The sequence below is a fragment of the Elephantulus edwardii genome, unplaced genomic scaffold, assembly GCF_000299155.1.
Source record: "Elephantulus edwardii isolate Elephantulus edwardi_28Jun2011 unplaced genomic scaffold, EleEdw1.0 scaffold00476, whole genome shotgun sequence".
Lineage (NCBI taxonomy): Eukaryota > Metazoa > Chordata > Mammalia > Macroscelidea > Macroscelididae > Elephantulus > Elephantulus edwardii.
Window position 1 is genome coordinate 66,697 of NW_006400226.1, and position 13,988 is coordinate 80,684.

The window sequence follows — 13,988 nt, forward strand, 5'->3', positions numbered from 1 at the left end:
GGGTTGCCTTTCTTTGGGATAGGAACAAATATCGATCTCTTCCAGTCAGTTGGCCAAGTGGTCGTTCTCCAGATTTCTTGGCACAACTTGGTGAGCATGTCCAGGGCAGCATCTGTTAACTGAAATATGTCAATTGGTATACCATCTAAATAGCACTCTTTAAAACATAGCTGCTACTGTTTTTGTTACTATTGCATTAAAGTTCATTTTACTCTCTATTCAACCATAAGCATTGTCTTACAATTCTTTATTCCTCAAGTTGCTTGGAATAAAGTAGGCTCATTGAAGGAACTGACCTTACACTTTTGAGTTCCTCAGCCCAGAATATGGTGCCCTCGCCTCCTTAACCCCTAAAATCAGAGGGTTGAGAGGTTCCAGTCAGCTCTCTCCAACCTCTCAAGTCTAAGCTAAATATATCCCACAATGCACCTTGCTGGCATCCTATAAATTCCCTTTTGGAGCATTTTTTCACAACAACAACAGTGCCTCTGCCTGATACTTACCTATTCCTCCTACTCATTCCCTGAGTATAGAAGGTACTCCAATAATGCTGAAAAGACATAAATACATAAATAATGCCTTTGTCAACACACTTTCATGGAGCTGAAGGACGTATGCAAAATAATAATGCCTTGAACAGTATTTCCTGACTTAAGCATACTTTCACATTTATGATCCCAATTTCTGATCAGTGTAAGACCTCATGAGGTAGGTGAAATAATTTTTAAACTCAATTTTCTTTCTGAATGTAAGAAAACTTCTTTTTCTCTAGTGGCTTTGATCCCTGGCTTGGTGAAGTTCTTGATTTCTGGGCAGCTATCAGTTAGAGCTGTAGAAGGGTGATCAGGGGTGAGGTATGTGCCTACTAACCACATCCATTAAGCATAAGCTCTTTGAAGGCAAGTCCTGCATCTTCTTCCTCTGTAATCCAAGCTTCAAATTTCTCACTGACTGACTTTTGATGTTGTTGTTATGTGCACCAAGTCACCTGTACATAGCGAACCTATGTAGATTAGCTCTGAACTCTGCTCTATCTGAGCCAATTTCACTGTCTCTGACAGACCTAATGCCATTTCTTCAGTCACTGAGTCAATGCCATCTCATCCTGGGTCTTCCTGTCCTGTGCTGTCCCTCTACCCTTTCAAGCATGATGTTCTTCCCAAAGGACTGGTCATTTCTGGCCACGTGAACAAAATATGTGAGACAGAGCTTCAAAATTCTTGCCTCCAAGGAGCACCTTGGTTTCACCTTCTCCAAGACCTATTTGTTTTTCTGGAAGTATGTTCAACAGTCTTCACCAGTATCACAACTCAAAGGCATCAATTCTTATTCTATCATCCCTAGTCATTGTCTAGCTTTTGGATGCACAGCAAGCAATTGTGAAGACTATGGCCTGGATTAGGTGCACTTTAGTCTCCAGACTGATTATCTTTGCTCTTCAGCACTCTGGAGAGGTCTCTAGTGGCAGACTTTCCCAATGCAATTTGTCTTTTGATTTCCTGACTGCTGGTGCCAACAGTGTTGATCATGGAACCAAACAAGATGAAGTTGTTAACAATCTCAATCTCTTTGTTGATCAAGAAGCTATCAATTGGCTCAGTAGTGAGAATCTTTGTTTTCTTGATGTTGAGCTTCAAACCACATGGAAGACTGGAGTCCTTGACCTTCTTCAGCAAACATCTCATGTCCTCCTCCGTTTCAGCAAGCAAGGTTGTGTCATCTGCATAATGCAGGTTGTTTATCTTCCTCCAATCCTGATGCCCCATCCTCCTCATAAACTCCAGCCTCCCAAATGATCTGTTTTTAATATAGATTGAAAAGGTATGGGGATAGAAGGCAACCCTGACGTACACCTTCCATGATCCTGAACTTTGTAGTATTTCCCTGCTCAGTTCTGACTACTGCTTTCTAATATGAGCATAGATTTCTTATAAGCACAATTAAGTGTTCTGGAATTCCCATTCTTCTCAGAGTTAGCCATAATTTGTTGTGATCCACACAGTCAAATGTCTTTGCATAGTCAATGAAACACAGATAGACATTACTTTGGTACTCTGCTTTCGGCCAATATCCATCTAACGTCGGCTACGATAACTATAGTGCCATGGCCTCTTCTAAACTCATCCTGCACATCTCGCAGTTCTCAGCTGATGCACTATTTCAGTTGTTTTTGGCTAACTTTCAGCAGGATCTTGGTTGTGTTAAAAAATTTCCTCACTCAGTTGGGCTACCTTTTTTTGTAATGGGGATAAATATAGATCTCTTCTGGTTAGTTGGCCAGGTAGTTGCCCTCCAGTTTTCTTGGCATAACCTGGTGAGTGTATTGGGGGCAGCATCTGTGTGCCTAAATATGTCAACTGTTATTCCATCAATTCCTGTAGCTTTTTTTTTTTGCCAATTCATTCAGGGCAGCTTTTCAATGTGGTCCCTAAATATTTAGTCACTCTATCTCTCTCCTGTCCCTTAAAAGCAGTAGAGGGCCTTACCAGGAATGTATTAATTTGTCAAATAGTAAGCTGGTTTGTTGCTTTTAAAAAAAAAATGTATTGAGATCTAACTGTATGCCATACCTTTTCTGCGTTTACAGTATACAATTCAATGACTTACAATCATCACAAAGTTGTACAATTCCAGTCCAATTTTGGAACACTTTTATCATTCCTTAAAGAAATTTTATAACCATCAGCAGTCATTCCTCATTTCTCCCCTTCCTTCCCGCCCCAGACAACCACTAACTTATTTCCTATCTACGTTATTGCTGCTGTTTACTGTTGAGTCAGAATGGGTTTTCAGAGGCTATATTTTGTCTCCGTACCTTTTCAATCTGTATGCAGAACAGATCATCCGAGATGCTGGGCTCTATGAGGAGGAATGCGGCATCAGGATTGGTGGAAGAATCATCAACCACCTACATTATGTAGATGACACAACCCTGCTTGCTGAAACTGAGACCTGAAGCACTTGCTGCAGAAGGTCAAGGACTGCAGTCTTCAATATGGATTGAAGCTCAACATCAAGAAAACAAAGATTCTCACCACTGGACCAACTGGCAGCATCAATATGGATGGTGAAGAGATTGAGATAGTTAACAGTTTTTGTTTACTTGGTTCCACAGTCAACACTCTTGGTAACAGCAGCCAGGAAATCAAAAGACAAATTGCATTGTGAAAGTCTGCTGTGAGGGACCTCTCAAGAGTACTGAAGAGCATCGACGTCAGGCTGGATACTAAGGTGTGCCTGATCTGGGCTATAGTCTTCGCAATTACGTGCTATGCATTGGAGAGTTGGACAGTGACTAGGGATGACAGAAAGAGAATTGATGCCTTTGAGCTGCAGTCCTGGAGAAGAATGCTGAATATACCATGGACTGCTAGGAGAACAAACAGGGAGAGGGTGAAGCCAGAATACCCCTTGGAGTCAAGGATTCTGAAGCTTCGTCTGACATACTTTGGGCATGTTGCAAGGAGGGACTGGTCCTTGGAGAGGGACATCATGTTTGGGAGAGCGGAGGGATGGCAGAGGAAGTCTCTCAATGAGATGGATCGATTCTGTGAGTGGAGTGGTGGGAATGAGTGTGTTTGGTTGGCACAGGATAGAAAAGCATTTAGGGCTCTTGTACATATGGTCGCTATGAGTCGCAAGTGACTCGATGGCACATGACAACAACATAAATCACATGGGAGGAGACCATTCATCCTTCTTCTGCAGCTAGCAGATCTGAATGCCATGCCTTTGAGTTGTTAGCACAGCTCTATTCCGCTATGCCACTGGAGGAGACATGTCTGTTCTGGGATTTTCACATAAATGTAGTCAGATCTAGCAAAGCCTGTGAGAACTGGAACTCAACACAACTTTCTTATTCTTCTAGGCCTTGCAGGCTTTTAACCTTTAACAGGGCACAGCATGACAACTTTTTTATCATTTCTAACATTAGTGGAAAATACTTGCGTTTTTCACAGGTTTCTGCCATGATTTCAAGGCTCATCCCATATTGTAACAGGATTTAATTTCTTTTTTTGAATGTTCAAGTAGCATTCCATTATATAGATAACATCATACTTTGTTTAGCTAGTCTTCAAATGAGGGATATTTGGATGATTTCCAGATTTGGTTATGATAGATAGTACTACTATAAGCATTAATGTTATTTGATTTTACATAAATATCTGTTTTCATTTTTCTTGGATATATACATACAAACAGAATTGCTGGGTCATCTAATAACTCCATTTTAAACCTGTGAGAACTTTCACACTGTTTTCCTAGAAGTTGTACCATTTTATATTGCATCCAGCAGTGCCAAGGATACTAGGGTCTCAATTCACCACTCATCCTCATCAAAATGGATTTTCTCCTTTTCTTTTTAAAATTTATACACCTCAGTGGCTGTGACTTGCATTGGGAAAATCCGAAGTTAGAGATCTCTCCAAATTAGTGAGGATTAATGATGTCAGTTTTAGGACTAAGGTGTGTCTGATTCAGGCCATAGTCTTTCCAATCACTTGCTATGCATCTGAGAGCTGAACAAAGAACAAGGATGACAGAAGAAGAACTGATGCCTTGGAGCTGTGGTTTTGGAGAAGAGCACTGAATATCCCATGGATGGCCAAAAGATCAAATAAATATGTCCTGGAGAGCGTGTAGCTGGACTGCTCTTTGGAGGCAAGGATGATTAGGCTTTGTCTCACATACGCTGGGCATGCTGCTAGGAGGGGCTATTACTTGGAGAAAGACATGATGTTGGGAAGGGTGGAGGATCTGTAAAGGAGAGGAAAACCCTTGACCAGGTGGATTGGTGACTGCCATAGTGGGCTCCTGTGTGTCAGGAAGTGTAAGGGCAGCACAGGATAGGACAGAGTTCAGATCTTTCGTTCGTATGGTCGCTATGAGTTGTGTTTGAATCAATGGCACCTAACAATAGTGGCTGTGAATTAGTTATCATTATTTTAATTTACATTATCCTAAAGCATAATAATGACATTCTATACCTTCTTTGGGACAATGTTCATTCAGATCCTTTGTCTATTTTTTAATTGATTTTTTCTTAATCTCTTTATTAAACTGTGTAAGATGTGCAAACATTCAGTTATATGCTATGTGTTGTCTTCACTATCTGGATGGTTATCTTTCACAGCACAGATGTTTTTAATTTTCATGAAGTCCAAGTGTGTGTGTGTGTGTGTGTGTGTGTGTGAGAGAGAGAGAGAGAGAGAGATCTGTCATAGTCAAAAGCAGCTGTGACCAAAGGAGTCACTCATTTTATCCCAAAAGCCTTACAGTCTTAGATCACTGAAATACCTTGAGTTAATGTTTGTATCTATGTGGGTAAACCAAAAGTTCTTGCCTCCTTTTAAATTAAGAATCTGCTCGAAGACCATACAGCAAATGCACAGGGTAAAGAGAATCTTGAACAAGGTGCAGATATTGACAGAATCCACCTCTGGGGCAGAAATGTCCCTATACTCCTTTTGACGTAAATGAGTATCTGATTTTTATTTCAGTCTGTCTGCAGGCTTTCGAAAGTATCCAAACGTGCCAAGATGGAATTTGCATGTTGAAAGCAGCTCCCTCAGTGTGAAAGAGATTATACAAAATTAAGTTGCCCCATGTAGTAATCAAGTCATAAAGGGCAGGTTTGAGGAAGCCACCTAATTGGCAAAAGCAAGCCCAGCCTCAGCAATTAGGAACACTGCCCACAGGCCTGGACAGACCCCACTGTCTACCTGCTGATGCCAGGGGAAAACCAAAACAATCAGACCATTTTCTGAGTGGAATAAAACATTCCACTGCAAACAATAATTAGGAGATAACTACCTTCCTGGCTGCTTTCCACACTCCATCTCTGGCTCCTTGCCTCCTAGCACACCTGAGACTGGCAATTACCTCACCCCCACCCCACTCCAGGAACAAAGATGCAAATGCACCCCATGGCCCTTATGCCAGGACTTTCCCACCCCCAGATATTCCTTGAGCCAGTTCATTGTAGTCTCCTTGTCAGAAAGACCACCCAACTCAAGGCCACATGATCACCTGAGAAAAGCACCCAACGTTTTGTTACAGATGGCCCTCCCAGAATGTGAGCCTACATAGTAAATGCTCCATTCCTTTCACTCCTTATCCGAGGTGCCCAAGTGCATCTGCCTCACAGATTCAGGGTGAGAGGGCTGGGAAGGACACCTGAAACTTCTACTACCCTCATTTTTCAAAAAGGAAATAGTAAAAAAAAGCTCAGTATCCCAAAAGCTATGTAATGCACTTTCAGTTCTCTCCTGACCTCCCAAATTTTGGATCATCTGGAAACCAAAAATTTTCTAAATAAATAAATAAATAAATAACAAAAATAACAGCAGCTAACATTTTTTGTCTGCATACTACATACCACACACTATTCTAAAGTGTTTTACAGAGATTAGATCCGTTAATACCACATGCCATTAAGATAAATATTATACAATTTACTTATGGGGAAACAAGTACAGAGGTTAATTAAGTGGCTCAAGATTACTCAGCCATTTAAATTAAGGGTATATACAAAAATCAAACAGTCAACACTATTTTCAACAAGACCAAGTAAGACTGCTTTTACCAGAGCTCTTATTCAGTATTACACTAGAAATCCTCACTGAGCAAAGGACAAGAAAGAGAAATTAAAGAACCAAACTGATAAAGAATGGGCTTTCTCTGCTGATGAAAAATGATCCTGTGCACAGAAAATCCAAGAGATTCCACAAGAAAGTTACTGAACCTAATAGAAAGATTCAGCAAAACTGCAAGTTCTAATATCAGCATTCAAAACTCAGTCGAATTCCTCTACACTAGCAAAGAAAATGGTGAAAAAAGAATTGGGAAGCAAACTATTTACATGAGTCACCAGAAAGATGGACTAATAGATCACATGACCTCGAGCCTGAGGTGAGGATGCTGGATGGGCCCTGGCTACCACCACTCTCTGCTCCCATCAAGATGAGGACACTGGATAGGCCCTGGATACTGCCTCTTGCTGCTCTGAACAGGATCACAGTGGAAGGTCCTGGATAGAGTGGGAGTAAAAATGTAAAACAAAACTCAAAATTATAAAAGATCAGACTTATTGATCTGACAGAGTTTGGTGCATCCCCTGAGTTTATGGCCCTCAGGGACTTTTGAAATCTGGAATTTAATCCATCCTAGGGATTACCTTTCCACCAAATAGTAGGCCTAGAAAGTGAACAACAGCACCCACTAGGAACATGTTTCTTGGAACAGTCAACCACACAAGAGCAAAAGGTCATCATGTGCATAAAAACAAAGTTCAGAGGGCAGGCAGGAAGGGGCAGGAAAGAAAGAAGAATGTGTCTGAATGAAGAGATGAAGATGCTGAGAACCTAGGGAGGGAGCTGGAAGTGTGTTGTCACAGTGAGGAGATCTGTGCCTAAATTGGTTTCCTCTGTAAACTTTCATCCAGACCATAATAAAGTATTTAGGGGGAAAATTTTTCAAGTCCCTATTCCCAACCTCCCTGAAGATGAGCATATCCTTAGGTGCTGCTGTTGTTCAAGGCAACCCCATGTGTGCACAGCGGAGGCACTGATAGTGTCAGAGGCTGGGACCTTTCAGAAGCAGAGTACCAGGTCTGTCTTTCTAGGGGCCTCTAGGTGGATTTGAACTACCAATCTTTTGGCTATAGCCACGTACTTTACTGGTTTTGCCACACCGGGACTCCTAACTCCAGGTATCCTGCCACTAACCAGAACCAAAACCAGTTGTCATGGAGCGGATTGGCACACACAGTGAGCCTGGTGTAGCAGAGAAGAACTGTGTTTGATGGAGTTACATCTATTGTATCCACTTAGCTATAAAAAGAGTCTGATTCCTTTCTCTCTTTGTAATTTCTTTAGCAACTGTCTAGAGAGCATTACATTCTAGTTTGATGTCAATTCAATATTAACACTTTAAAAAAAAAAGTTACATAGCTCGTGACTAAATAACCACTTTATGGAACTACATGCAATTCAGAGACTTTTGGTATGAACAATAATTACAGTGTGAGGTTGATTCAGTTGTATGACCAGGAGTGAAAGGGAGTCTCTGTCCACTTGAAGTCTCTCAAAGACACAGTTTTATGTTAGAGCCAAAGAAGACCACTGAATAATAACGCACGTTCAGCCAGCTGACACGCATTACAGGTCTTACTGGAGCCAAAGCCAATAGAAATGGAATACAGCATGAATGTCCATGTACTGTGCAAGATTACATTTACCCAACCTGCTACAGGTTACAAATGCTGACGGGTAAAAACTAGTTGAGAGATGCTATCTTGATTCTGGCAGCAACACCCTTGGCAGCCATATGAATAACTCTTGAGAATCAAGTGCTAATCTTTTTCCAGTTCCAATTAGGTTACTGGCCTTGAGACATCCTTATTACTCAATTATCTTTTTCTTTTCCTCTGAGTACCTGAAGATCCACAGGCAGCCCTGGTCTTACCTATATTTCATTTACAGACAACTTGTACTTTCTCTTTAATGTTACATAAATCTGGCATCAATTTAAGATGACCGAACCAACCCCTTAACCACAGCAGCAGGCCATCAAGTTTCTAAAGCTGTAAGTCTCAATGTGAGGAGACTGTCCACCATTCTCCACGGCATCGCTGGTGGGCTCAAACTGCCAACCTTTTGGCTAACATACAATATTTAATCTAATGGATTAGAATCACTAAGCACCTAACATAAAATGCCCAAAACATCATTCACTCCATCACCAGGGATCCTTGGTAGAGGTTCAGTACTCAATAGATTACTGCTATCAAAACAACTATGAGATATCATCTCACCCCAGTAAGAATAGCAAAATTCTCTAGAACAGCACATAATAAATGCTGGTGAGGTTGTGGAGAAACTTATTCACTTAAGTTATTCACTCAGTGAATAAGAACCCTTATTCACTGTTAGTGGGAATGTAAAATGGTGCAACCACTATGGAAGGCAGTATGGTGCTTTCTCAAAATGCTGAAAACAGAAATACCATTTGATTCAGCAATTCCACTACTGGGAATATACCCTAGAGAAACTAGAACTGCCACCAGAGCAGAAATATACATATCCATGTTTGTTGCTGCTTTGTTTACAATAGCAAAGAGTTGGAAACAACCCAAGTGCCCATCAACAAATGAATGGATAGAGAGGCTGTGGTATATTCACACAATGGAATATTATGCAGCACTGAAAAACAAAGAACTCATGAAATATTATACAAAATAATGACCATGGAGGACATTATGCTGAGTGAAATATCTCAATATAAAAAAAGACAAATACTGCATAATGTCACTGTTATAAAACAAGACTGACATGGGGGCTGGAGGAAAACTAAGAAAAGAGAGGATAAGTAACTAATGCACAAGGCATTGAAACAGATGAGGGAGAGAACTGTATAAAAGGAATATATGATTAGGTATTATTGTCATGAAAAGAGTCCAGAATAAGAGTTGCATAGTAAAGTGGACTGGGGGAGGGGCCTGTATAACAATGAAAGAATTTTTTTTCCAAAATAAAAAGCAAATGGGGGAGGGGGATGAGGGGGCAGGGAGGAAAAATGTATGACATTGAATGAATGGAAATCCAAATTCTCTATAAACTTTCATTAAAATCTCAATAAAAAAATAGATTACTGCTTAAGTGAGCCTGCTATTCTTGTTTCCTATAGGGACTTGAGTTTGGCTGATGTGCTGAGTTTCCTGCGTGGTAAATGTGTGCAGTTACCTCTACCTTGTTTCACACAGCAAAGGTAATGATCACTACCTGCCCACAACACTGGCCCAGCAGCACAGTGGCTGGTGAAAAACAAGTGATATCAGAGAGGCAACATCCCACACAGTGAATGGCTCTGGCAAGCTTTGGTGCCTTAATTACCTGACTCATGAGGAGATGGCTGATAACCGATTTCAGCAATGCCTCTGCCACTCAGAAGACAATGGTTTTGATGAGGAAGGAGGTGGTAGGGGGTGGAACCTGCACAGAAGGCAATGACAGACTTGCCCAAAATCTGCCAGGGAGGGGAAAGAATGGGAACAGTGCTGTGCTTCTAAGCTCCACAGCTGGCTCCTTCCAAGATTACTGCCTCACAGGTTTCCACTGAGTTTTCATCTCGCGGAGTTTGGGGGATGACTTCACTGAGTCCCATTCATCTTTGCATTTCAACGTCTCCTTGCAACGTCCCCATTATCTTTTCTCATAACTTTGACGAGTTCTTAAGTCTGCAGTCAACAACCCAGCACTTAATTATCATCTGCTCCCTAGCTGCTTCCTGTGTCTTCTTTCTCCAATTAGATCATAAATTCCATGAAGGCAAAAAGCGCTATTTTGTCTTTACTTCCTATAGTACCTTGGAAAAGGACTGGTCCATACGAGACCCTTAAACATGATGTGTTGATTCATGCAATCTATGTGTTCTGTCCTTGCCATGGACATCTGTCTGTCTCAGCCCCTGAGCAGGTCCCCTGCCAAGTCCACCTCCATCTGTCAATCCTTCTGCCTCTGGGTTAGGTCCTGGCAGAGGAGAGGAAGACACTTTACCAGGATTCCCCTGCGACCTACAGAATAAATGCTGCTTCTTAACTTTTTTCCCAATATTTCCCACTAATAATAATTTTTATTTATTTTCCTCATTCTTATCACACAGCAAAAAGTAACAAGAACTAGTTTTTTAAAAATTATTAAACATCAACAAAAAATTGAGAAAATATCTATTTCTTGACCTTTTTTCCTCCCCTCTAAAAACTGAGGAAAGGAAGGACTTTGTTATTTCATGATGGTAGAAAGCACTGTGGAGCTCTGGTGGCCTAGTGGCAAGAAGCTGTGCTGCAATCCGAAGGCACTCAGTTCAAGGCCACCAGCTGCTCTGCAGGAGGAATGGCAATCTCCTCTCGTGCAATTAACTACCTATGAAAAACCACAGGAAGGTCATCTACGGGTCAGTTCTGACTTGATGGTACACAACAACAACAAAAGAAAGCACCATACTTCAACCCTTAAAATATCAGGCATCACAGCTCATGGCAAACAGTTTAGCAAAGCAGAATATCACCCAGGAAGGCCTGGAGAGCTCAGCTGTTGTAAGGAGAAGGAGTAGGGACTCAGGGAGGCCTTAAGAACGGCTCTGTCTGAACACCTGCACCCTTAAAGCAGCCAGTTTCTTGCCTCTCATAACCACCCTTGTCCACCCTGGGTTATGGTCCAGTTCTTTGAGGTTTATAATAATAAAAAAATAACCACTTTAGAAAAAAATATGAAAAGATAAGCTTTTGAACTTGAGTTTTAAGTCCCTAAAATGTAGAGATAGTTATTCCAACAAGTAGATGTTGTTGTTGTTGTTATGTGCCGTCGAGTCGCTTGCGACTCATAGCGACCCTATGTACAACAGCCCTAAACTCTGCTCTGTCCTGTGCCAATCGCACTGTCTCTGACACTCCCATCCCAATTATCCCAGTCACTGAATCAATCCACCTCATAGAGGGCCGTCCTCTCCTGCGCTGTCCCTCCACCCTCCCAAGCATGATATCCCTCTCCAGGGACCGGTCTCTCCTCACAACATGTCCAAAGTATGTTAGACGGAGCCTCAGAATACTTGCCTCCAAGGAGCCACTCGGTTTAACCCTTTCCAGGACAAATCTGTTTGTTTTCCTAGCAGTCCATGGTATTCTCAATACTCTTCTCCAGCACCACAGCTCAAAGGCATCAATTCTCCTTCTATCCTCCCTGGTCACTGTCCAACACTCTGATGCATAACAAGTGATTGCGAAGACCATAGCCTGTATCAGACGCACCTTAGTCTCCAGAGAGACACCATTGCTCTTCAGTACTTTGGAGAGGTCCCTAACAGCAGACTTTCCCATGGCAATGCGCATTTTAATTTCCTGGCTGCTGGTGCCAAGACTGTTGACTATGGAGCCAAGCAAACTAAAGCTGTGTACAATCTCAATCTCTTCACCATCAATCCTGATGCTGCCAATTGGTCCAGTGGTGAGAATCTTTGTCTTCTTGACATTGAGCCTCAATCCATATTGTAGGCTGCAGTCCTTGACACTCTGAAGCAGGCGCTTCAAGCAGATAGAAAAATAAAAACCAGAACTCTTCATCAGCCAGGTACTAGGACAGCTTCACTGGGACTGGACTCATTATACTGTTGACATCAGAATGACTTGAGTGCTTGTTAGCAGGCCTGACAGTCCTCTGGAGTCAGAATACTGCAATGGGACCTACAGCTTTTCATTTCTGGTCACTATTCTGATGACTACTAAAATTAGGAAATCCTTGTATCAAAGGATACAAAGCTAAAAGCACAGATATGCTGCCTATGGTATTCTACTGATCTTTCTTATTGCTGTCCAGGCATAGCTGATTCATTGCTGACCTTCCCCTGAATTTCTGAGGCTGTAAATCATACAGGAGGAGGCTGTCAATATTTTTTCCAAGCAGCCACTGATGGATGTAAACCACCAGCAAAGTGCTGATTTTGGGTGAGCTGCTCAGTTTCCTACATACTATACCCCCGGAGCTCCCCCTATGTCAAGTCACTGCCCTGGAGGTGGAACTGTCTCATGGCTGACCCTCTAGTGAGGTTTTAGAGACTGTAAACCACACAAGAGGAAACTGCTCATTTTTCTCCCTAGGTGGAGGTGATGGGAACGAACAGCCAGCAAGGCATCAGCTTTAGATTAGCAGCACAAATCCCTAGGGCCAAAGGACTCCCATCCCTGCCCCACCAAACACACTCAAAATCACTGCCGTCAAGTTGAAACTGTTTTACAAGGCTGTAAATAGCATAAGAGGAGACTGCCTCTCTTTCTTGCATGGAGCCGTTGGTGGATTCAAACGATCCACCTTTGTCTTGGCAGCACAACTTCCTACCAACTCTGCCACTGTTGTTGTTTCATACTGTCAAGTCAGAACCAACCCATAGTTGGCCCTTTGGGTTTTCAGGGGCGGGTAACCACATGGGAGATTGCCCATCCTTGTCATGCCAGTATTCATTTTATTCGTAACTCCTGGTGGAAGGAGGAGGAAGTTCTTTGAAAATAATTTAAAGACGGGGTTAAAACTAGCAACTGAGAAGCTTAGAAACTTTCTTTTTCATTTTATTTTAAGGAAACTGTGAAAAAAGGGTATCAATTCATTTATTTTAAGGAAACTGTGAAAAAAGGGTATCAATTCATTTAGGAACTCCAGGTTATGAGAAACAGCTTGTCTCAGAGTTTTAAGTTTTTAAGGCAGCTTCTTAAAAGACTTCCAATCTCAGGGACTCAAACCACCAGCTGGTCTTTCCTATCTTCTGAGCAGACCCTGGAAGAAGAATTTTCCTATCATGCTGGGCAGGGCTTAGACCAAGTGCCTTCATTCTTACCATTTTCTTCCATTTCATCCTACGATTCTGATACCACGTCTTCACCTGCAGTTGTGTGAGTCCGAGAGACTGGGCCAAGTCCAACCTGGAAGATGAGAGACACAAAGCAAGGATGAGAAAGAAAGAAAAAGAGCAGTTAGGGTGGAACCTAATAGCTAGCTTGAGGTACCTGCTACCAGATTGTAGCCCTTCTCCATGAAACCAACTCTTCCCCAAAGGACCTCTGAGCAATTCTCACCCTGGAAACATCATTAACTATCCAAGTTGGCCTACAAAGAACTTCTGAACTTTCTGTGTGACATGCTATTGAGCCACAGCCTCCATCCTGGTCCAGTGCAAAATGAGGGTTCTTTTTTTAAATTAAATTTTATTAGTTTTAATGAACATTTACAGAGATTTTGGGTTTTCATTCATTCATTGTTGCACTGTTTTCTCTGCCCTCATCCCCAGTTCGTTCTTCTTCCCCCCCACCAATGTCTGTTTTAATTGTCCAATTGCCACAGTGCTTATCAAAGCCAGTTCTGATTAATCTCCTTTGTCAGTGTGTCCCTTGCCATTCCCTATCACTCCTCCCTGAGAGAGACTTCACTCTGATTCATAAGGAA

General features: G+C 41.9%; 1 protein-coding gene across 1 annotated transcript in view; it reads right to left on the reverse strand.

The window, feature by feature from the left end:
- The window catches only part of LOC102862155 (homeobox protein BarH-like 2-like), a 181,541-nt gene that overhangs the window by 3,732 nt on the left and 163,821 nt on the right, over window positions 1-13,988 (reverse strand). Inside the window, exon 3 of the mRNA XM_006902951.1 lies at window positions 13,384-13,468. Within this exon, the coding sequence (XP_006903013.1) occupies window positions 13,384-13,468 (85 nt within the window). The remainder of the gene's footprint in view (window positions 1-13,383; window positions 13,469-13,988) is intronic.